Source organism: Paroedura picta, chromosome 1 (genome assembly GCF_049243985.1).
Source record: "Paroedura picta isolate Pp20150507F chromosome 1, Ppicta_v3.0, whole genome shotgun sequence".
Classification (NCBI taxonomy): domain Eukaryota; kingdom Metazoa; phylum Chordata; class Lepidosauria; order Squamata; family Gekkonidae; genus Paroedura; species Paroedura picta.
The window spans coordinates 51707695-51730750 of NC_135369.1; the positions used below are offsets into that span (position 1 = coordinate 51707695).

The 23056-nt window shown below is 49.1% G+C and overlaps 1 protein-coding gene across 4 annotated transcripts in view; it reads right to left on the reverse strand.

Annotated features, from left to right (window-relative positions):
- The window catches only part of PKDCC (protein kinase domain containing, cytoplasmic), a 61175-nt gene extending 42062 nt beyond the window's left edge, over nucleotides 1-19113 (reverse strand). For 3 of the 4 annotated variants that reach the window (XR_013231070.1, XR_013231069.1, XM_077337925.1), the window contains exon 1: nucleotides 18121-19113. Coding sequence is in view for 2 of the 4 variants with exons in the window: in XM_077337925.1 (XP_077194040.1) it covers nucleotides 18121-18840 (720 nt within the window). In the remaining 2 variants the exon portion in view is untranslated. The remainder of the gene's footprint in view (nucleotides 1-18120) is intronic. The other variant, XM_077337916.1, reaches the window with a different exon arrangement.
- Between the last annotated feature and the right edge of the window lie 3943 nt (nucleotides 19114-23056).

The window sequence follows — 23056 nt, forward strand, 5'->3', positions numbered from 1 at the left end:
CAGAGCATCACCCCAACATCAATGCATGATAGTGTCACTTCCAGGTCACGTTGAAAGTTACATGGCTTGTCTGAACCTCCCCACCAGTTACCAGGAGGCACCTGGCAACCCTATTCTCCAATGGTATGACCAGGGTGAATTCAAATTGGGGAAATGGTTTGGTGGGAAGACAGGCCTCCTTTCTTTACATCTTGAACTGAATCAGAACATCTGGGAAGTTTGAGATTCCCAGACTATATCAGTTGACTAACCTAGGGATGTACTTTGGAAAAATGTATCAAGAAGAAGTAGTAAAGCTGAGTTTTTTGTACCATATTTTTACTACCAAAAGCAGCTTACAATCACTTCCCCTTCCCCTCCCCACAACAGACATCCCATGAAGCAGGTGAGGAAGAGAGTTCTGAGAGAACCATGACAGGCCCAAGGTCACCCAGCTGGCTGAATATGGAAGAGTAGGGAATCAAACCCAGTTCTCCAAATTAGAGGGCACTGCTCAACCACTTCTCTAAGTTATGCCCTTCTGTCCCAGTTAGGGATGATGATGCTGAGCAGTGAGCATAACAAATTCTTCATTATTCAGTGGGGGGGGGATGCTCCACATTAATTTTAAATCAAAATAGTCTTGAAGACTTCATTACAACTTTGGAATCGTATGAGAAATGCAGTGTTGCCTCTAGACATGCATATCCACAAAATCCAGAATCCCTAAAGCCTCGGATGACTTCACTACATCACTTAGCTACAAAACTAACCCCTTCAGATGTAGAAGAAAGCCATGTCCCAACTAGACACAGGCCAAAATGTTTTCTGCAGGAAAAGGCAAAAGAGAAAAACTTTATGAAGGTGTTTTCTGTGCATAATGATTTGCAAACAACCCCCCCCCTCACCACCCACCCCTCAGTTTACTGTGGTTTCCAGCACTGGATTTGCAGAAATGCACAAGATAATAAGGACTCAGAAAAAGTGTTACTTTTCTTTATGCAGGTGGGGAGGGAGGAACAAAATATTCCAAAGAATAAGTCTAGTATCTACATCAAGTGATTGGTCACAGAGATGGATGTTTTGCTAGTATACAAACTTGGATTAATGTATGTTTCCCAAAACAACAGGCTACTGGAAGCTGATGCAGTCAGAGAGGTCTAAGAGATGCCAAGTCAGCACTTATTAGGCCTCAACCATAGGCCTGGCGGAACAGCTCTACCTTGCAAGCCCTGCATATCTCCTTTGCCAGAACATTCCAGTAGGCCAGAGCCAGGACCAAGAAGGCCCTGACTCTAGTTGAGGCCAATTTGATCTCTTTAAGTCCAGGCTTCCTAAACAAGTGTTAGTTGCTGGACATTGCCCTTTAGGAGTGTAATGAAAGAGGCAGTCCCAATGTTAAGGACCTTAAAGGTAAGAACCAGGACCTAGAATCTGATTTGGTCCCCAGTCTGGAGCCAGTGCTGCTGAGCAGGCACAGGTGTTATATGAGCTCTGCACGCCGCTGCATTCTGGACCAGATGGAGTTTCCAGGTCAGTCTCAAGGTTAGCCTTGCATAAAGCAAGTTACAGTAATCCACTCTGGAGTTGACCACTGCATGGATCACAGTGGCTAGGTCGGGTGTCAACACAGAGCACCAGCTGCTGTGCCTGGCAAAGATGGTAGAAAGCTTGGTGGGCAGCACTTGTGACCAGAGCCTCCATCAATAGTGAGGCATTCAAAATCACACCCAGGCACTTGCTGGTCATCGAAGACATTAACTGGGTCCCATCAAGAACCAGGAGTTGCAGCGGTCCATAGAAGGTCTTTGTGAAGGCTGATCAGGTTGGACGTGATTGGATCCTTATTTACGCAGCAGAAGCAGCTCTCTTTGGGAATGATTTTCATCATACAGAGAAACAGAGGAGCCAGGAGAGATCTCATTTGCCAAATTAACAGGATTATCATTATATTAGGAAACACAGTGTTGAAACAGAGCAATGAAGCAGATGCTTTTGAATCAGCATCAGGACACGTATTTTGCCTTGTGAAGGAAAAAAGTATACCCATCCTGCTAACAGCACCACAGCTCCAACTACCCCTTCTCTCCTCTGGTGTCTGAATTGAAGAAACGACGACGTTTGGCAACTTCAGAGCAGAGCCACACGGCCAGTCTCATACAGACATGGATAGTTACGGTTGGTTTACAATTGTATCAGTTCTGGCCTTCCCGCAGCAGCCAAGTCCTTGCTAACAGATCCTTTCTTCACTCTTAAAAGTTCAGGATAACATCTGGGCCTTTGGGGAAGCGTTCTTGCAATAAAGAAGCACTTTGTGTGATTCATCTTTCCTCGCCAAGCCACATCTGTCTGCTCCTCCAGCCCACCTCCTGTCTCTTCTCTCCCCAGCCCCCCCCCCAACCCCACAACTCCCTTGAGGTACAGAGGAGGGAGCACCAGATGGTCATCTCCAGCAATTCACCAGAAGATGGCACTGTGGTGACCCTTCTCCTCACCTTCCAGCCAGAGCCAGTTTCAAGAGCATGTCTCTTCAATGTCTATCTGCGAAGAAAGGCAGCCAGGCACTCAGCCAGAAGTGTTGTTGTAGGTCGTTCACGAGGCAAAACAAAACTAGAATAAAAATGTGTGCAAATAGCTTGGTAGGATTTGTTTTGTGATGCTTAATAAAATTATTGTTTTGTTTTTGCCTCTGCAGTTTCTGGCCTTTCTCCCATGAAGCTCCACATCATACATGGGATTTTCTGTTTTACCCACCTAAAACCCCTTTGTGAGAGACTGCAGCAGGACTCAGATAACCCAGAGAGCTTCATGCCTGAACAAGCATCTGAACCCAGGTCTTTGGTCAAAGCCAATACTGAGTCCAGAACATTGCACTGAGTATCAAAGACATTTTCTGTTTTCAAGAAATTGCCAAGTGCTTCAGCGAGACCTGAGTGCCTTCGTAATCCATGATCCACAATTCTGGTATCATGGAGGTGCCAACTTTAGGGACAAGTGAACAGAATATTGCTGACGCATTTCTTCCTATATGGCTCCATCAAACAGAGAACTAGATACTTGCACTTCAATGGCTGGTCTATCACATTTCAAAATATGTCTCCTTCGCATTGCCTGTTTATGGCCCTAAAGATAACAATCTTTTTGAAGTTGACTCAGCTTGTGATAGTTATAACTGCCCTCTCCCCACACACAAACACCCCACCAGCGTTCTTAGGATTAATTGCAGGACTTGCTAATCAGAATGTGCGGACAGGCATAACCCTCACCCACGTATCTGGGGGAGGGATATAATTATACATTTGGCATGCTCATGCTCCACAAATTCCAGAAGAGTCCTATGCACAGACTCCAGAGTCAACCACTAGCTCTGATTTTATTCCTCTGGGTTAACTACGTGCCAGCACCCTTTAGGGCAGGATTTCTCCTCGCAGGAAATTGCCAATCTACCTGATGTAAGCACAAGGCAAGTGGTTCTCCAGGACCTGACTGTACACCTTGCAGCTCAGAGACAGGATGCAAAGACCTGCCCAAGTTTCAAGCCCTGGGGGAGGTGCGGTGTCATGAGTGAGCCACCTGTGCCAAAAAAGCATCCCTGAAATGGATGGATTCTAAAAGCAGTTTGTGATGTGGTATGGCAAAGGGCCAGGGAGAGCCACTGCTCTTTGAGGGGAAAAAGTCTGCTCAAACAAAACCCCTCTGTACATGCAAGTGGTCTCCAACCCTACAATAGCTCTTGGGACCCCAAAGCAATGAGGCTGGCAAATAGCCAGAAGCCAGTGTGTTGTAGTAGCAAGACTATCAGATTGGAAGGAGAACCAATGCCCTGAGCCCCTTGGAGGAAGAGTAGGATAACAATTGGAGAGATAAATCTGTAGGCTAAACAAAGGACGGTGATTAAAATTCCCTGTAACCACTTATATTACAGGGGCCAACCTATTTAAAAGAATTTGTTAAAAAATCAATTAAATTAGAATAGACTTGCCTATTACCAAAACCTAGATATACGGCTATTCTCCCCAATATCTAATGAAGGGTGAGAACACACCCATTTAATAAGCACAATGCAGCAGACAGCTACTGCACAGTGTTAGAATGCCCCCTGTAATATAAGAATATAGGAAGATCCCTGCAGGATCTGACCAGCAGTCCATCTAGCCCAGTATTCTGTCTCACACAGTAACCAACCAGCACCTCTAGAGCGGGGGTCATCAACCCCCATTCTGTGGCCCGCTACAGGGCCGTGAAGGCCTCGGTGACAGGCTGCCACGCCTACCTCCCCCCCCCCGCAGCGAGAAGCTCACAAGGCCGCGAAAGATGCGGCCACCAAAGCAGCCGCTTTGCTCTCGGCCCGGATAGCTTTTTGCTGTGACAAGGGGGAGAGGCAGGCGCAGCCGGCGGACACAAACGTGCATGCGCGGAGCTGCCGCGCATGCATGTTAGCGCCTCTGGTGGTGAAAATGTGTATGTGCGGCAGCTTCGCACATACGCGCTTTCACAACCAGGGGGCGCTAACGCGCATGTGCGGTGCCCGGGCCGCCAGCTCTTCCCCACCCCCGGAGGAGGTCCTCAACCCTAAAAAGGTTGGGGACCGCTACTCTAGAGTGCCAACAACAGAGCATAGAGACAAAGGCCTTCCTCTTATGTTGCCTTGCCTCCCAGCACTGGGATTCAGGGGTTGACTGCCTCTGGATGTGGACGTTCCCTTCAGTTACCACAGCAGGTAGCCGTGGTAAGTCTATCATATCTCCTTCATAAATCTAATCCTTTTGTAAAGCTGCCTATGCCTGTGGCCATCACTATACCTCCTGACAGCGAATTCCACATTTTAATTACTTGCTGTGTAAAGAAGTACTTTCTGAATCTCCTGCCCATCAGTTTCATTGGGTGCCCTTGAGTTCAGTGGTTTGGGAGAGGGAGAATTCTCTTTAACAACTCTCTCCATCCCATGCAGAATTTCGTCAACCTCTATCATGCCCTTCTTTACTCATCCCTTTTCTAAGCTGAAAAGTCCCAGCCTCTTCAGCCTTTCCTCATAGGGAAGGTGCTCCAACCCCCATCCTAGTTGCCCTCCTCTGTATTTTTCTCCAGTTCTGCACTGTTCTTTTAGAGGTATGGTGACCAGAACTGTACACGTCCTTCCAAATTAGGCTACACCATGGATCTATAAAGGGGTATTATAATATTTGTTGCTTTATTTTCAATCTCTTTCCTAATCATCCCTAACACAGAGTTTGCCTCTTTCACCACTGCAGCACCCTGGGTTGATGCTTTCATTGAGCTATTCACTATGACCCCAAGTTCTTTTCCCCTCTCAGTCTCAGCCAGTTCGGACTCCATTAGCCTAGACCTGAAGTTGGGATTTATTTATTTATTCATTCCAGTGTGCATCACCTTAGACTCCCCAACACTGAAGATTATTTGCCACATTCTCACCCAGTTGGTAGAGATCCTCTTCACAGTCAGCCTTGATTTTCACTATCCCAAATAATTTGGCATCATTGGCAAATTTGACTACTGCACTACGTACTCCAAGCTCCAAATCACTTGTGAACGAATTAGATAGTACTTATTCTAGCACCAATCCTTGTGGAGCCCCAATGGCTTATCTTGTTTCCAAAGCCAAATCAGGCACCGTAGAAACACCATGGACTCAACCTTAACCTCAGTGGATTAACACTTGTCCTTGAGAATTTATCAACTATATCTATACTAGTTTTCACATTGTCCAAATTAGGCTAAACAGATGGATAAAACGTTGTAAACGTATACATATCAGGTGTAGTCTTTAAAAAAAATCACAAAATTTACTATAAAATGTGGCCAGACAATTTGGCTGCTGTGTTGAGCCTTACAATTCTGACCTATTTTATAGCAGCTTTTTAATCTCACATGCCTAAGGATGGTGCTTCATAGCATTACCACTGTTCAGTCCACTTCCCATCCTGTTGTAAACCGTACAAAAACCCTGACTGGGAAGCTGGTATTATCCCAGCGTTGCAGAAGGGGTCTGAGAGAGTGCCTGGATTCCAGAGTGGGAGCCAGGGTAGACTGCGGCAGCAAAAATAAACAAGTCTTCTTGTGATGCTGAAAAAGGCTACCTTTTACCCCACCATGAGCATCGGCAGACTTCAGACCACTTCCTCGGATTGCAGCTTAGTCACCAGCTCCCAGACAATAAAAGCTATGAGCTACGCAATGGTTATCAATGACAATAGCCCTTAAAATTGTGTCCCTAGATTAGCCGGCAAGCTTGACATCCTACTTGATGAAGAGGTTTTCTTTTCCTGTACTGAGTACCTGCATTAAAAAGGATACTCTTTTCCAACATTCAGATACTGAGGGATCCTCCTTCCTATTCTCTGCAAATTAGAGATACTGCTGGCTCCCATGGGCACCTGGGGCAGCTGCCTTCTGATGTTATCCCCCATTCGTCCTTCGGTGAGGGGGGAAGAAGGGAGGAGACATTATATGTTATCTCCAGTTCTCACCTTGAACTGTGCAGTCTTGGGCTGAGCAAGGCCCCTTTAAAACCCACCAGTTTTGTCAGGTTTCCAGCAGCCCAACTGTAGGACAGGCACTCTCAGCTCCTCCTACCCCTACTGGTTGCAACAATAAACAGGCTGGGGAGGTAATGGGGGAGTTGTCTTAGGACAGACTTGTTTGCTTATCACACCAGTTGTGATCAGGCCATTTAAGAATGCCCCCTTTAAAATGCATGTGGTTTTCCAGAAGAGACTTAGGCCCATGGTTACATTTCCCCCACTGAAGACCAGTGGAATTCTTTTATTTAAAAAAAATACTGCACTGTAGTCGGGCTGGGTCTACGGTACACTGTTGATATTTGTTGGTAGCTTTTTACAAACCAAAAGTTCCCAAAGTGACCTGCAATTAACATACAGGAGAGCCATTGCACTACTGAACCAATCACAATTTAATTTAAAAAAATATCTTTAAAGGCATGGAATTGCAGATCTAAAAAAGGCCCACAGGCAATGCAGGGACGCATTCATTATGTGGAGGGAAAAGGAGGTCGTTTGTGACAGCGACGGGGAGGAAAGAGACCACGCTTCCAAGGCGCTTGTCAGTTTCCAGCCCTCCCCCCCCCCCCCTTCTCGAGGGAAGAAAGAATCGTTTGCGGAGAACAATCGCTTTCCGACGAGCTGCTTCGGGACCGGCTGGGCTGAGCACAGACCAGGCTTATAATTATATTTGATTACAGTAAATCTTCACATCGCCATTGTCTCTCGACAGTCGAAGCCATTGTTCGGAAGCAACCAGCGGTTGCAGTTGGCTTCTCCCCGTGTCTTCTTCCCCAGAATCCAGCGGGTCTCTCTCTTTTTTAAATAATAATAATTAAATGAAAACAAAACCAAGCCACGGACGCGTCAGTCTGCCGCTGTAACTTGTGGATAGCAGAAAAGCCTGGGAGAAATCTCCCACCCGCGCCAGCACCCACCCGAGCCAGCAGCAGCCACGGCTTCTGACGGAGAACGGCGGCGAAGCAATTAGTGGGGGCTGCCGAAGCCCCCCCCCCCACCCACCCCATGCGATAAATCAGGGAGCGACCTCCCTCCCTCCCGTTCCCAAACCACCTTCACTTCAAACAAGGCTGCGTGGCCCGCTGCTGCGAGCTGCACCTGCCCAGCTCTACGGTCGGCACCAGAGGAATGCGGATTCGGCGTGGGTGCGTGCGGAAGGAGGGCGACACAAAATTGATGTGCCGCGATAAATGCCCAGCTGGGCGGCAGACAATAGCAGCTCAAGTATTCTGTAGAACAGCCCCTTTCCTTGCTAGGTCAGCCCAAACAGAAAAGCCTTCAGCCGCTAACCGCTCCCTTCAATTGTCCCTTCCCTTGGTTCGACAGTCCTCCCCAAAAGGCCCTGCTTGATGGGAAGGTTGCAGATGCAGGGAGAAAAAAGAAGAACCCCATGAGATGTTCAGAACGCCTACTGCCCCCCCCCTAAACAGCATACTAAAGCTGCAAATTTAAGATGATATCAATATCATTTGCACAGAAATAAAGCTCTTTGATTCCCCTTTGTGGAAGATGTGAGGAGGATTGGCACATCTCTGGTGCCCTTTTAAAGCCTGGCACCCCCCTCCATATCCATCTCTCTCTGGGGTGCCAAGCAGATGGCATAATGGAACAGCCAATTAAGTGTGCTTTTTAAATAAATTTTTAAAAATTAAAAAATAAACTGCTGCCCAGATTAATCAGGGGCACCTTTAATAACCTATAAATGTTTTTAACAGAAAGGACATTGGTTAGCATAAAGCAGACATTGTGCATTTTCAACAAAGGTGGGTTGTTTTTTCTTTCAAAAAATTCAATCCTGTTCAAGTTGACAAAAGGCAGGCCGAGGATGAAGAGCGGGATGAGACAGTAGAAGAGAATGGCTGTTGTCTTACAAGCCACACTTCAAACTGTCAGCCAACAGAAACTTACAAGGAAAACCCCCATTCACTGGAGTCACATCCGCACCCAAGGGACACATAAGGTTGCATCTTGTATTTTACCAGGTTCTCCTGAAAGAAAGACTCACAAGCCTACTTGGTTTCAATAGGCCTCGGACTGGGTATTATTTGGAGGGGAGTGACCAGCTAGGCAAAATTACAAATAAAACATGACATTATTTCAGAGACATAGTTGATACATTGAAGCAAAGTGCTTTTTCTGAGGCCATATTAAGGTGTGGATGCACACAAAATACTATATGCAGCAAAACATGGCTAGGAGATGCAGTCCAGATAGTTGGATGAAATAGATTAACAGAAATCTCATGCATTTGGACTGTGCTGTTTCAAACAGCACCAGGATATGACTGTGTGCTGAATGTCTTCATGCTCCTGTACACAAATTCAGTGTGCTCAGGGAAAGCCAGCATAATCTCCCTGAGATGCTAATTTTGCAGATGTGGTTAGAATGTGCATTTGGACATTAACTACAAGCACAGAGTGCTTTCATCAAATTATTAAATAGTTATATTCAAATCACAGTTGATAACATAGATTTGGATTTGGCCACTGTTCTGTGGCCTGGTTGTCTGGTTTCTAGTTCAAGAAGATCACAGGTAGGCAAGAGAGAGCCAAAAGTCTCAACAGATATGAAACTGGAAGGAAATGGATACAGAGAGCAGACACTCCGGTTTGTTAGCCTGTTCTCTCTTAGGCTGCACCAATGATGAAAAGAGGCAGATCTTTGGCTTGTATATTCTGGCATGTAGCAGGCCTCATTGCAGTTTAGATAGTGCAAACTTTTCATACCCCTTTGGCATAGCTAGCATGGCAGCTAACCGGAGGGAAATTCTTTGCTTTTTTTTGGGGGGGGGGGAGAGGGGAAGAAAAAGGACCTTCTTGGAACTGAAGGCTGGGGGTGTAGGAGACCAATGACCCATATACAGCTCCAGTTTAAGTTGGCATCTGCTCTGTCACCTTTATTTTTGATCAATAACATGAAAACAGAAAGGTAGATAGAGCCAGGCCCTAGGAGAGCACTATAATCTCAGGGATACTTCTAGCATTCCATACAAGCAGATGAGGGATCATTTTCATAGTGGGAGGTAATTTTCCCCCCCCCTGCATCTTATCCACAGTAAAACTTCTTCAACCTGCTTGGAGGCGAGAGAAGCGACCACCTGCTCATGTGGAAAGAAAGCGAGGGACAGGGTAATTTCAGGGGGCAACTGTCTTGGTTTGCAGTAGGTAAGCTAGATTCGAGTCCAGTAGCAGCTTAGAGAGCAACAAGAATGTTGGCACATACGGTTTTGAGAGTCAAAACATTGTTAGTCTCTAAGATACTATGGGATGAGATGATTTCAGTGCTAGAGAAAGTACAGACATGACAGAAACACAGTTGTTCTGGTCATACTACCACAAAATAAGAGAGACTGCATCCATAGAGTAAATTGCCTTCTGCAGGGAACCACGGTGGAAATCCTCACACACGGGAGGTGTCTCTTTGACTCAGGGAGCTTGCCACGTGGTACTGCCTTAACGCAGTTCAGCTTCAAGTAGCCCCTCCGTACAGCAAGGGCTATACATGAGCTGGGCCTAGGTTTTCACATGGAAACAGGATCTGCTCAGGCATAAGAATAAAGTTGAAGTCCAGTCAGGCACCTTTAAGACAATGTTTTGTATTCAAGGTATTAACTTTCATTTCCTCAGACAGTCTGAAGTATGCCGTGCACATGGAAGCTTATACCTTGATGAAAACTTGGTTGGTACCTGACTGGACTCAAACTTTGTTCTACTGCTTCAGCCCAACACAACTATCCATTTGAATCTAGGCATAAGATTACAAACCTCACTATATACCTGGCAGAGGAGTTCTCATTGAACTCAGTGAGGCTCCCTTGCATTGCAGACTGGGTACAAAGTCCTATGAAATTCACTCCTTTGAGTCAAATTGGTCAGAATTGTTGGCACCGACAGAGGTCAGCATGCTGTGCTTGTTCACACAGAATAATTTTCTCCTGTCTGTCTCCTTGCCAAGAAGCTTGACCCAAAGCCTCAGCCATTTCCTTACCTGTGTGTCTGTGCCAGAAGCTAATGTGGGGACATGGATTCCCATCTCCCCTCCCCCTGAACTGGAAAATTCGAAAGGTTTTTGTCTCCCCTTTTAAGAGAGGGAAAACACAGAAATCAGCTTAGCTTTTCCAAACAGCCTGCAACAGGCCAGTAAGAGCCTGGCAGCACTGAGACAAGATCACATTGTTTTGCTCCAGAGGAAATCACCCTGTGCTAGTTCCATGCCCCACCCTCAAGATCACAGCCTCCAACTCAGCATCAACTAACTCACAGTCACATCCAAAAACTTATCAGTCACCCCTATCAATTAGGAATCTGCTCTTTGCCCGCCATACTAGCAGCAATAAATTCATTTTCTAGCCTTCTGGGAATGTTCAAAATGTTCCACCTGCACAATCCTTGTCATTTATATCCATTGTGCATGTTTCTGTGCCATATTTCCACTAAAAAAATAATTGATCAGGGCAACTTACCCTTGTGATTGGTCAGCATTTACGTTCTGCAAACAGAGAAGCCTCAGGATTGTGAGGCCCTGTCAGGGGAGAAATACCTTGATTGACCAAGAGGGTGACTCAGTAGAAGGAAAATTCAAAAGAAAATGTACCCAAACCCCAACTAAGTCCCCTCCCCTGGGTAAGGCTTTAATTATGCTGAGCCAGTTTTTAATAGAATGTTAATAACTTAAACTGAATTGATAATGTATTGATATTCTATTTTACACAAGTAATTTATTTGTAACTGAATGTTTTTAAACCCTGATGTTACCTACTCTGAACCAACTAGAGAAGAGTGGGATACAAAACTAAAATTAGTTACTATATCATTATAATTATTATCCAGTTCAGAATGACTCTCTTAAAGCCGTCAAAGAAGAACTGCTGAATGCACTGCATAGGGTCCAGTAAATCATTTATACACATACAGTTGCATCTTGTATTTTACCTGGACACCATTCTCTTGTTAGCAGGGTTTCCCTCTGGGTTACAGTTGGCCAGTGCACCAAGGTGAACACAAGAGGCCCAATGGTTAAAATGTTTTTAAATAAGGCAGGGGGCCATATGAAGTTCTGTGCTTTTTTCCCTGCTGATTCAAGACACTGACTCCAAAACTGTCCCAACAGCTCTATCAGAGGCTACACTGGGCTTAACAACACAATCCATTGCAGAGTTGTTCCAGCAAACTAAAAGGGCTTGGAGGAACTCTACAATAGATTGCACGGCAATTCTCGTAAATGTGGGCAGAAACAGGAGAAAGAAATGCTGTTCACTTTTGCCATTCTTTAACTGTCTTGGTTATAAGCACAAGATGATACTAAAAGATGCTACGAGGTAAAAGAAATTGAGATGTTTATCATTAATATAACAATTGCTCACGTTCATTCTGGGGAATGTTCATTTCAAAAACAAAGCACTAACCGACTGGCTTGAGCTTACACTCAGTGTGGAAATGCTGCCAGTCTCAGATTAGTATACGTAGGCAGAAGACATGCTGTTGAATTTCTCTTTGTTGCATTCCCTTTTCTCTTGAGAACATTGCACAAGAAAAACCCCAGGAATGATGACTCCATTCTTAACAGGCACTGGGGAACTGGAAGTAAAGCCAAACCATCTCAAGCGGGTCTAATGCTAGGGCTATTCAGTGAAGCTTATACCCAGGAAAGGATTCTTGGGACTGACCATCCTGCAAAATGAGGCAACAGCCTTATAGCTTGGATACAGCTGAACAATGCTGGGTGTTCAGTTACTTTATTTACTGTTACATTTTAACTGGGAACAGAAAAATGTGACTTGGATTTTCAGACTCATGTCCAAATATCCTCAGCTGTTCTCATTAGGAAGGAATTAGATGAGGGAATTAGTGATTGCATAGTTACCCCAAATGTATGAGCCATGCTTTATGAGATTCTCAGCTTCATGAATTCACTAGGTGGCATCCAGCCCCTCTGTAATTTGTGGCCTTCCTTGCAGGGCTACTGTAAGGATGACAACAAGTCTGTTTATATGAAGTGCTTTTAGCGCTGGAAGTATCGCCCTGGTGCAAAGCCAGCATGGTGTGGTGGCTTAGTGGATCACACTTTGGATTCAGAGGACCCAACTTCAAATCCCCCCTCCCTCTGCTATGGGTCAGTCACTCACAGCCTACCTGGACTCATAGGACTGTTCTGGGTTTAAAACAGAAAAGGGGGAAAGGATATTGTAAGTTGTTTTGGGTTCACATTGGGGATAACAGCCCAGTATAAACATCTAAATAACTAATATTCTCAAGGGGTCAATAATTGCTGTTAACTGATGCCAGAGACAGAGAGAAACACTTGTTTCCCAAACCCTCAATTCCAATTTCTGATTAGAGTTTACAGGCTGCTTCAGACTAAGGGACTATTTTTGGATAAATAGCCTAATTCACGAATGTGTCGGAGGCCCTTGGCAACCCATCACTCACCATTCGATGGATGTGCTGCTGAGCCAGGGAGAATGGGTGGTCTCCTGTGTATTCCTGCACTCGAGAAAGCAGCAAGAAGAAAAATGAGGGCCTGTTCTCATAAGCTCTCAATGCTTGCTTGGGACGCCCAGAGCTTTGCTTTAGGAAATTTGCCTAAATAGGTTGGGCTTATTTAGAGAGCCCATTCCTGCTGTCCAAACTAAATGAGAAGCCAGAAGGACCTGGAGTGAGGTGGCAGGAGATTGGGTTTCAGAACGTCCCCAGAAATGTACAGAAAGAAATACCTGAAATGTTGGATATTACTAATCACAGAGAGGTGAAAAATTAAATTTGGTTTGAGATCCTGCAACTGAATAAAATGTAAGTCAAGGTTCTAGAATCGCACCGAACCCAGCATGAAAGCCGAGGCAGAGCTAAAGTGTAACAAGAAATCTCATTTAGCCCCTTCCCAAATAGGATAAAATCCACCTGCACTTGAAATGTTCATGTCAGCATTCTAGAATCTTAAATGTCTAATCAAATTTTCATACTTTCTAAACCCCAAATTTTATAAGATCTCATCAATTTGGAAAGGACAATCTGGAAGCACCAGTGTTATTGAGGGAATGTATCTCAATTCTCTGGAGCAGAATCCAGGATCTAACAGCCACCTACTAATCTGAGAGAATGCTTCCAAAACAGACTCAAATCCCATTCAGAAACAGATGGCAATCCAATTCATAAAATTCAGGCCCAACTATCCACCCAAAAACCTGTTCCAAATGCATTCTAAGCAGCAAATATTCCGGGTGGGGACCACACGCCCTTCCAGAAATATCTGCCCAGTTTCATTTTTTAAAAAATTTAGATCCTTTTCCAATAATGCTTCAGCAAGCAGTTGGCAATTGTTTGCCTCCCCCCCTCCCCCATCAGCTGCAGGATTTGCAGAATTCAGCCAGATTTTTCTAACCAGACCCACCCGTGCTCCCTGCTTGTGCACTGGGCAGCCAACACAGATACCCAATGGTGACGCTGTGAAGTCGAAGGAATCCAAGCCCTATCACAAATATGATTCTCTTTTGGTTTTGTTTCTTATCTGGGCATACCTAGTTAACCAGGCAAGAGAGGCCAACTCCAAAAGGACTAACTTGGAAGGCTAATAAGCCTCTCCCAGAGTCCTCCACACCCAGTGATGGCTCTGAACGGGGAGGACAAAAATGGAGGCTGTTCAGAATGGTTCCCAGTCACTGTGAGGTTCCACCTTTCAGAGCAAGCAGACATTCTCCACGCAAACCTTTTTCTACACAGTCAAGACCAGAGTGGTGTCCACAAAGAAGACTGAAGGCTGATGTTTGTATGCATTTTGTGAGTGGTGTGTCCAAATTATTCTCCCCAAAACCCTTATTAAGAGACAGAGTCCTCACAGAGGGGGAAATGGCTACACTTTGGATGAAACTGGATCTTAGCCGGAGGGGAGGGGAGGGGAGGGGAGGGGAGGGGAGAGACTACCCTAGAATAGCTGTTCTTTTAGGGTGTAACCCTAAAGCACAATCCCTTGGAAGTAAGACTGTAGTCAAATATACTTATTTCCATGTAAACCAGCCTCAGCGTGCACTGTGGGTTGGCTGTGCATATGGAAGCTCTTACAAGATGAGAAGCATTGTGGGGGCATGTAAGGGACCATCTACCAAGTGTCTCAGGAACATGGAGGGGGAAGTGGCTTACCCCATGGACTAATGGGGAAGATGGGGCCACAGGCACATCGACAAGGAAATGGGATTGCATGGGGGCTTACTCCTGGGTAAAACATGCACATAGCTGCAGCCGTGCAGTGGCGAAGTGAGGAAGAGAGATTTACAAATTGGTTTTAAGTGTGACATACTTTATGGACATTCCCAAATGTGGGGAACTGACTGAGCCTCCTTTGAACACCAGTAGTTCTGTTGGTGGGGGGGGGGGGGTTAAGCCCAAAGATGGGGAGGGGGGAACTTTGCCTGTCAAGCTGCATCCTAGCCTTGTCTGCACTTTTGACAAGGCCAATTTGATGTGCTCCCTCCAAAGGCCCGCCCGGAGTGCAAACTGCTAACAGAGACCCCCCTCCTCCTAGGGCTCTCGCTGCTGTTTATAGAGGGGGAGACATTTCTTCCCTCCACCTGGTCTGTCCTTCTCTCCTTGCAGGGATGGAAGAAACAAGGCATTTATCTTTCCTGGGCAGACCCATTGGCAGCAAGAGGAAGAAGGAACACAAGCAAAGGGAGTGCTGGGGGTTTGGCTGATTTTACATGCTGATCCTTCACTTTACTCAGAGACACAGTTAGGACTGTGGTGAATCCTGCCCCCATGGCACCCAGAAAGCCTGTTTAAATGCTTAACAGCTCTATGGACTGTCAGCAGCCATTTTTTGACAGTATTACCATAGCTCTTAGTGGGATTTGCACGCATGTAGACCAATCGGTTTCTGTGCCACACATTTGCTATGATGGATTCGCTTTCCTCTACTCCTTAGATCCGTTTGCGATCAGTAAGCGACCAAGTCAACCGCAAGCTCTAGGAAAATGATCCAGACGGGCGGAAGCCCTTCCCAGTTGACTCTTTGACACTACGGCTTCGTTGGATCGTGTCCCGTGCAGACGCAGCCCCCCCCCCCCCCATCTCCGGACCGGAAGGCTTCGCACGAGTCGGTGCTCGAGGACCTGGAGCCGGGGCGAGAGGCTGTTCGGGTGCCAGGAGGAGGCACGCCGGAAAGAGGCCAACGTTTCGTGCTTCGCCGAAAGGGCGGCGAACGCAGGGGCCCAACGCCTAGCGGCGCTCGGGCTGCCCAGCAAGACGGGGGCGGCGGCGGCGAAGAACCGGAGGGCCCGGGACGAGTTCGGCGGCATGTGCGCCGAAGGTTGCCAACATGCCTGGAGGAAAGGCCGCCCTGTCCCTTTAGCAGAAGCTTCGCGCCTGCAACACACGAGCAAGTGGAGCCGGTCAGGGCCCGCAGGCCAATGGCGTCCCAGGCCACCCCCGGGCATTTTGTCCACTTTCCTTCCAAAGAGCACTGCGGGACGGGGAAGCGTGCGCGCGGATCGGCGCCAGGGGACTGGTCATGCCTGGCGCCTGGCCTTTTTTCTGTTGGACCCCCACGGCTGGAAACCCCTTGTCTAGAAGAGCGGGGGGGGGAGTGGTTTATGCCCCGCTTTTGACTGCCAGACGGAGTCTCCACATGGCTTAGCAACACCTTTCCCTTCCTCTCCCCACAGCGGACACCGGGTGAGGTAGGTGAGGCTGAGAGAGCTCTGACAGGACTGCTGTGTGGGAACAGCTCTAAGGTCTCCCAGCCGGCTGCACATGGATTAGGAGTGGGGAAGCAGACCCGGATCAGCAGATGAGAACCTGCTGCTCTTAACCGCGGCTACACCATGCTCGCTATCTCGTCGGCAGCCCTTGCTATCCCGCCCACCCGGGGAGCAGCTCCTCCGGCCGCCACCCTCGGCTCTGAAGCAGCATCCCAAGAAGGAGACCAGGCTGATGGAGTGGAGTTCAGTTCTCTTCTGTCTCACGAACCTCACCTGGTCACACACACCCACACACCGCCATTTTGATCGCTTTCGGAGTATCCTGCCTCACAGGGTTGTTGTGAAAGTTAAAAAGACAGGCACGCCACCCGGAGCGCGCTGGAGATTGGAAGTTGGGTTTCCCTTCCCTCGGCGCTCCAGTTTCAAGCCGGCCCCGCCAGGGTTGGAAGCCAGGCGATCGTTCCAGCGGGGAGCGGCAGCCTATACGTCTAGGACTACAGGCCCAGTAGCCCGGTCCATTGCCGCCGCCTTTCCCATCCCGCTTGACCCGCTTTTCGGCCATCCCACCCTCACCCCGAGCTACTTTTGCCCTCTTGGAGAAAATATAGATGTCTTTTTCAGAGATAAACTCAAACGGCGAAAGGTTCCCATGCCGGCCGCCGCTATACAATGGCGCGGTCGAAGCCCGCCAAAGGAGATCTTTAGCGGGCTCGGTAGACAACACAAATCGCCGGGCGCCAGGTCCACTGCCGGCTGAAGAATTCTGTACATCTCCCAAACGGACCTGCTTATCGTCTCCAAACTCTAGACTCGATCCGGTCGGATTCTCAGTAGCTAAGCAGAGTCAGCCCTGGGGAATATTGGATGGGAGACCTCCAAGGAGTATGAGGGGCGTGACGCGGTAGCAGACAAAGGCAACCCCCCCCCCCAACGAATGTCTCTCGGCGGGCTGACAGGCACTCCTACGTCGGATCTCCCGGTTCCACTACACACTCACACCCCATACAATAAATCAGTGCTCCGAACTCGCACTTCCTGCACTGTTTACATCCGGCTTTCCTGCTTGTCCCAGTCTTTCGATTTCAAACACGTTTATTTGGAGCCTGGGACGACATGCAACAGTCGAATCCCTGCGATCCAAATGTGCTGAGCATCGCAGTCCTTTCCGTTGGATGCCAGCCCTTCAGTCCCAAGCCTGGCTCGATCCTCCCCCTCTCCCCCCACCCTGATGGTTCAGATGCCTAACCCAAGAAAGCACGGCCATGCGGGGGGTCTTGAGAACACTTCCCCGGGCTAAGCCTCGCTGAGTAGACTACAGTCGGAGGCTGATGGAAACTGTTTAGGATTGCACTATTCGGCTCCAATCCTAATGTTCGCTTGCCTACTTCCTTAGCGCAGCCAGAATTACTGGTACCTAAGACCGCAATCTCTGGGACGTGTCTTGCAGTGCAGGCCTTAAAGATCTCAGCGTAGCATAGCGGGGGAGCTTATACACTCAGCAAGATATGGATCCGACCAGACAGAAATACATCGGTCCCATTTATTTGAGGGAGCTACACGTAAGCAAATCCATTTAGGATTAGGGGCACCCACTTCCCACGGTGCTGAGACGAGGTAAAAGCAAGGCCTGCCAAAACTTACACGTGGCCCAGCGGGTCGTTGACGGCGGGGAGGCTTCTCTTCCCGCCCACCCGGCTCTCTTGGGGTTGCCTAAAGCCCGCTGGCTCCTGAGGCTGCAATCGCAGCCTACCCCACCCCCACCCCCACCCTCACCCTCACCCTCACCCTCACCCTGGTCTCACTCGCGAATTGACTGTCATTCTGCTTTTCAATCCGGGTTTCCCCCCCCCCATCCCGGCCTTGCGCTCCAGCCGCGCGTTGCCCCCCCCCCCCCGGCTGCTTCGAGCTTTCTACCTGGAGAACGTTGGGGTGCCGGAGCCGCTGCAGCAGGATCATCTCCTTGATGATCTTGTAGGACGCCAGGCGGTAGCAGTCTTCCAGGTCGCCGTAGAGCTTCACGCAGTGTTCGACGTCGTGGCCGCCGAAATCGACCGCCTTGAGAGCCACGGCCAGGCTCCGGTTGAGCACGGCTTTGTAGACGGCCTTGGTGTAGCCCGAGCCCAGGTAATGCACGTCGGTCACATTGCTGATGTCCCGGCAGCCCAGGCGCAGCGCGCCCAGAGACAGCTCCAGCTTGGCGTTGGCCTCCCACGGGCTGCCTCGGGCGGCCGGAGACGCGTTCGCCTGGGCCGACCTCCGCTCCGACGAGGACGAGGCGAGCCGGCGAGGAGCTAGGTCCATCAGCCGCCGCTCCAAGGGGCGCATCAGCAGCCGGGCCCCCGTAGACGCCGCCGCCCGGTGCTGCCGCCGCTGGTAGCGCAGCACCTCCTCGTAGCGCTCCCGGATCTGCTGCGCCAAGTCCCAGCGCTGGCTGCTGCCCCTGCGCTCTGCCGCCCCCGGCACCTCCGAAGGCGAGCCCGCCAGCGAGTGCGTGACGCCCGCCGTCTGCTGTTGCTGCTGCTGCCGCCGCTGCTGCTGCGGATCAAAGGCCGGAATGAACAAGACGTTCAGCAAAGTGCCCAGCAAGAAGGAGAGGCAGAAGCCGGCTGCCACGGCCAGCTTGCGGCGCTTCATCGCCCTCCGCCTCTCCGCCTCGTTCCCGCTTTCGCCGTTCTGGATCAGCTCGGCTGCGATCTTGCCTGCAGCATTCCAGATCTGCAGCAACAGCGAAGATCCCTATGTGCTTCTTTAAAAAATTAGAACAACAACCCTCCCGAAGCCGCCTCTTCAGGCTACGAAGCCTCCGCGCTGCTCCTCGGCCAGCCGCGCCTCCCGCATGACACTTGCCGCCCGCCCGCCCTTTATAACCCCCCTCGAGCGCTTATTATTAGCTGCACCCCTGCGAGGAAGGGAAGGGGAGTGGGGGGGGGAGGACTAGACTCTCGCTCCGCACAGATGGTGACGCCACCTGATTGACTGCTGGCGCTTTCCAGTGGAACTGGGAGACCCGCCGCGGGGGGGCAGCTGGGAAGCGTAGTCTTCTCGCCGCTGGCCACGGAGCCTCTATGGCGGCGAAGACTACAACTCCCAGAGGCCGCTGCTGCCCCAGCTCGAGAGGCGGCAACGCACTTGATAACGGTGTAGGCGAGAGGACAGCGGTGAATGGGACGGGATGAAAGGAGCCCTTCTTGCGGGATGGAGCGCCGTTGAGGAGGGCGTTGTGGTGATGCACTGCGTCACTTTCGCTGCAAAATAAATACATAAAATATTAAGGCAGCTAGGAAAACCTTGGAGGACAGGAAGATGTAAAAGGAGAGAGAATGCCGTCTCCCTTTCCTTCTTATTGTAGGACATGGGTGTCATTGTAAAGGGGAGGAGGCAGGGGAGTGCACGAGAGCGCCCAGTGCGTTCTTTGGGGGGGGGCGCTTTGGAGAGGGGATAGGCTAGATGACCTCCAGTTTCTTTCAAACCTGTGGTTCTCGGATGACTCATGCTGTTCAGTGTCCTCACTCAAGCCGTTTTGTGTGCGGAGGGTGTGTCTCATCTTGGCCACGTGTCTCCATGTCTCCCACCCCCACCCCAATGCTCTGGCACCGAGACAGACACCCGGTCAGTCACAGAGGAAAAGCCTGATGGGGGAGTGGGGGAGGGCTGCGCCCGCATCGAAATAACGGCCAAGGAGAAAATCGTGTAAGTGGGCACAACAGAAAGCAAGGAAGGAAAGCTCAGACTTCCCCAAAAGGGCAACCAGAAGGACTACGAGAATTAGGAGCATCAATTCACGATCCCTTGGTCATAAGTGCGATCTGCAGCGTTTCTCGACAGCTTTTCTCTCTCTCTTTCTCTCTTCGGCAAACGCATCGTCTTAAATGGGGTCCAACTTGTTTTTTTTTCTTCCTGGGTTTATTTTTGCCAAGGCGTCTTTCCGTAGGTATAATGCATGCCGTCTACCGGTTCATCGCTGGCGTCTCCTCGCTCTCACGTGCCCTGCCTCTCAGTAGGCTAAGGTCGGCCTTTGAGAGCCGCTTGAATGAAGCTGTCTTAGCCGTCATTGAGGCTCGACGCGCTTGATCGCAGCGGCTCCCCTTGAAGGCTGTCGAGTTACAGGGGAGGAAACCCACGAAGGATTCCGTTCCCACGGCTAGACGTTCCTACGATCGAGCGGCACGACGTCCATTTAATATAACACAGAAAGCCCATTTAATGTAACACAAACACAACACTCGTCTGCGTCCGGGGCCATCAAAATCCAGGTAGATATTAGTATGAGTAGCCCACACATATTAATATAGCTGGTGAGATGGACTTTAACTCAGCAACGCTTATAGCAGGAGGGAGGAAACAGTCTTTTCAGGATCCTCCTCAAGTCTATTCAGTGGGCCTTACTCTCGGGAAAGTGCTTTGAGGACTGTACGGGCGATCTGCTAGCCCTAAGGCATCGCACGACTCTTTCTCATAGGGCGACACATGAGGACGCTCGCGGGAGTCCTGCGGGGAGCGTCGAGGGAGCGGGCATCCCGAGGAGAACGCGCAAAGTGCTCCTTCCAAGCACGCACCGTCGAAAGGATCCCGGGATTGCAAGCGAGATGGCTGCGGCGTCCTCTATTGGGAACCGCCGCGCTTCTCAGGAGAGGCACGCTGGTCTCTTGGGCTGCTTTAATGACGCCCTCCCTCCTCCTCCTCCTCCCGCCAATTATTCAAATCAGAAATCACCGGGACTGCTATCTCTCTTAGAGCAAACTTTGCAAATAGCTGGCTGAGCTGAGCAGGGACCGAGACCGTCGCGCTTTATAGTCCCACTGAACACCAACGAATTCATCTTCCGCAGAGCATGGTTGGTCGTCAATACGCTTGAGTAGATCCATGTGCTAGAGAAGGGATAAATGTTGGACCTTCGTTTCTCTCGCCAAAGGACACGGATTTTCATCACCCTTCCCAAGACTGGAACTCGAGAAAGCTCGACATTTCCCTTCCTATTCTAAAGGAACAGAAAACGTCGGCTCTTCTCCTCCTCCTCCTCCTCCGCTCGAGCTGTGGCACGGAAGGTCCCCGGCGGCGAGTGTGCTCCCCGCCCCCCTCGACACGGCGCGAGCTCTGCAGGGGGTCAGCCCGGGCCCCGGCGGCGCTGCGAATTGCAGGGCTGACTGAGCGCTAATGGCGCGCTTCTCCGCCGAGGGCCGCGCGACGGGGCTGTTAGCAACTCATTAACAGACGCAATTAGCCCCCAGAAGCGACACAAAAGGGAGGGCGCAGCGGCCGCGCGGGGAGCCGAGAGCTGCCATTCCAGCCGCCCAGGAGGCTGGCGGGGAGGCCCGGAGGACTCATTCAAGTCGCGCACACAAAGGAGGCCCAGTTGAAATCCACATGCGGGGGTTGAGGGCTTTCCCAGCACAGCGCTCCCAGGGGGCACTGGCGGGGGGGGGGGCTCTAATTTGGATAACCGGGGTTGCCATTTGTGGGTTGGGAAATAGTATTCCCGGCTCCTCCACATGCAGCCCACTGGGGTGACCTCGGACCAGCACAGTTCTCAGTCCCACCTATCTCACAGGGTGTCTGTTAGGGGTGTCTTTAATGCACCCTCTCCATTGCCTAATCCTGACCCAGTGGCTGCCACAAGTGTGGTAAAGGAAGGCTTCTCATTGGCTTCTCCAGTTGTGTTGGCTTTTCATGACCCACCAGCAGATAATAAAAATGAAGGAGAGTCCTCGAAACCTGCTGTAGGGAGCTCATGCTTTGAACACAGATGGTAAGCACATTGTCTACAGGCTATGCATTCTTTGCCCCTACACTGGAGTAGCAGCCTCAGGGTACCTGGTCCTTGCTTCTCCTTGTGAATGAGCAGTCAGCCTGCAGGGCCTTTCCACCTGCCCACCCACCTCTACATGCTCACCAGTTCTTCAAGAGGAGGAAGAGAAACTTTTCCATGTATCCCAGTTCTAAATATTTTGGGGCTGCTGTCCCATTGATTTCATTGAATCCTAGAGTTGGAAGGGGCCATACAGGCCGTCCAGTCTAACCCCCTGCTCAATGCAGGATCACTCTAAAAGCATCCAGGATAAGTATCTGTCAATGCTTAAAGACCACAGTAAGGAGGGGCTCATCACTTTAGGCAGCCAATTCCACTGCTTAAAATTTTTTTATGTCTTATTGATGTAGTTTAATCTTTTATAAGCCGCCCTGAACCTTCATGGTGTTGGCTTTGCTTTCTTTTAGAAATCCATAAACATGTATTGTTTTCATTGAAAGAACCACATGACAGACACAAACATATGTTTGTGTGTGTGTGTATATATAATCGATGTTATTTATTTCACTATTTTTTAAAAACACACCTTTATCACAGGTGATATTCTCAAGGCAGTCTACATATTTAAAATACACAGTAACTGCCACTGAATTCAATCCAAACCACAAGCAGTAAAACAATATAAATGATGAAGCAGCAGTCACAGAATTCTTAAAATCAACATAGAAGATAACATTATCTTTAAAATTGGCAGCAGATAATAGCAGCACAGATGCTAGGGAATGAATGACTTGTTCACAGGGATACTAAAGTTGCCATAGCACTTCAGGACAACAAAAACCTAACATTTATACAAGGCCAGTCTATTTATTCAAAACATCTAAAAATGCAAAATGTTTCCATCTTACTCAAAATGGGGGACATAGCATGTACTCCCCACAAAATATTGCCACATTAGTCAGATCAGAGGAATAGGATAGAGGAGAAACAGAGAATCTAACCTTCCTTTCCCCAGCACAAGGCTTTGATCCAAAAAACTCCATGGCTACACATTATTCATTAGAGTGAATTACATATTTAGAGATCTAGAATTTCAGGGATGTA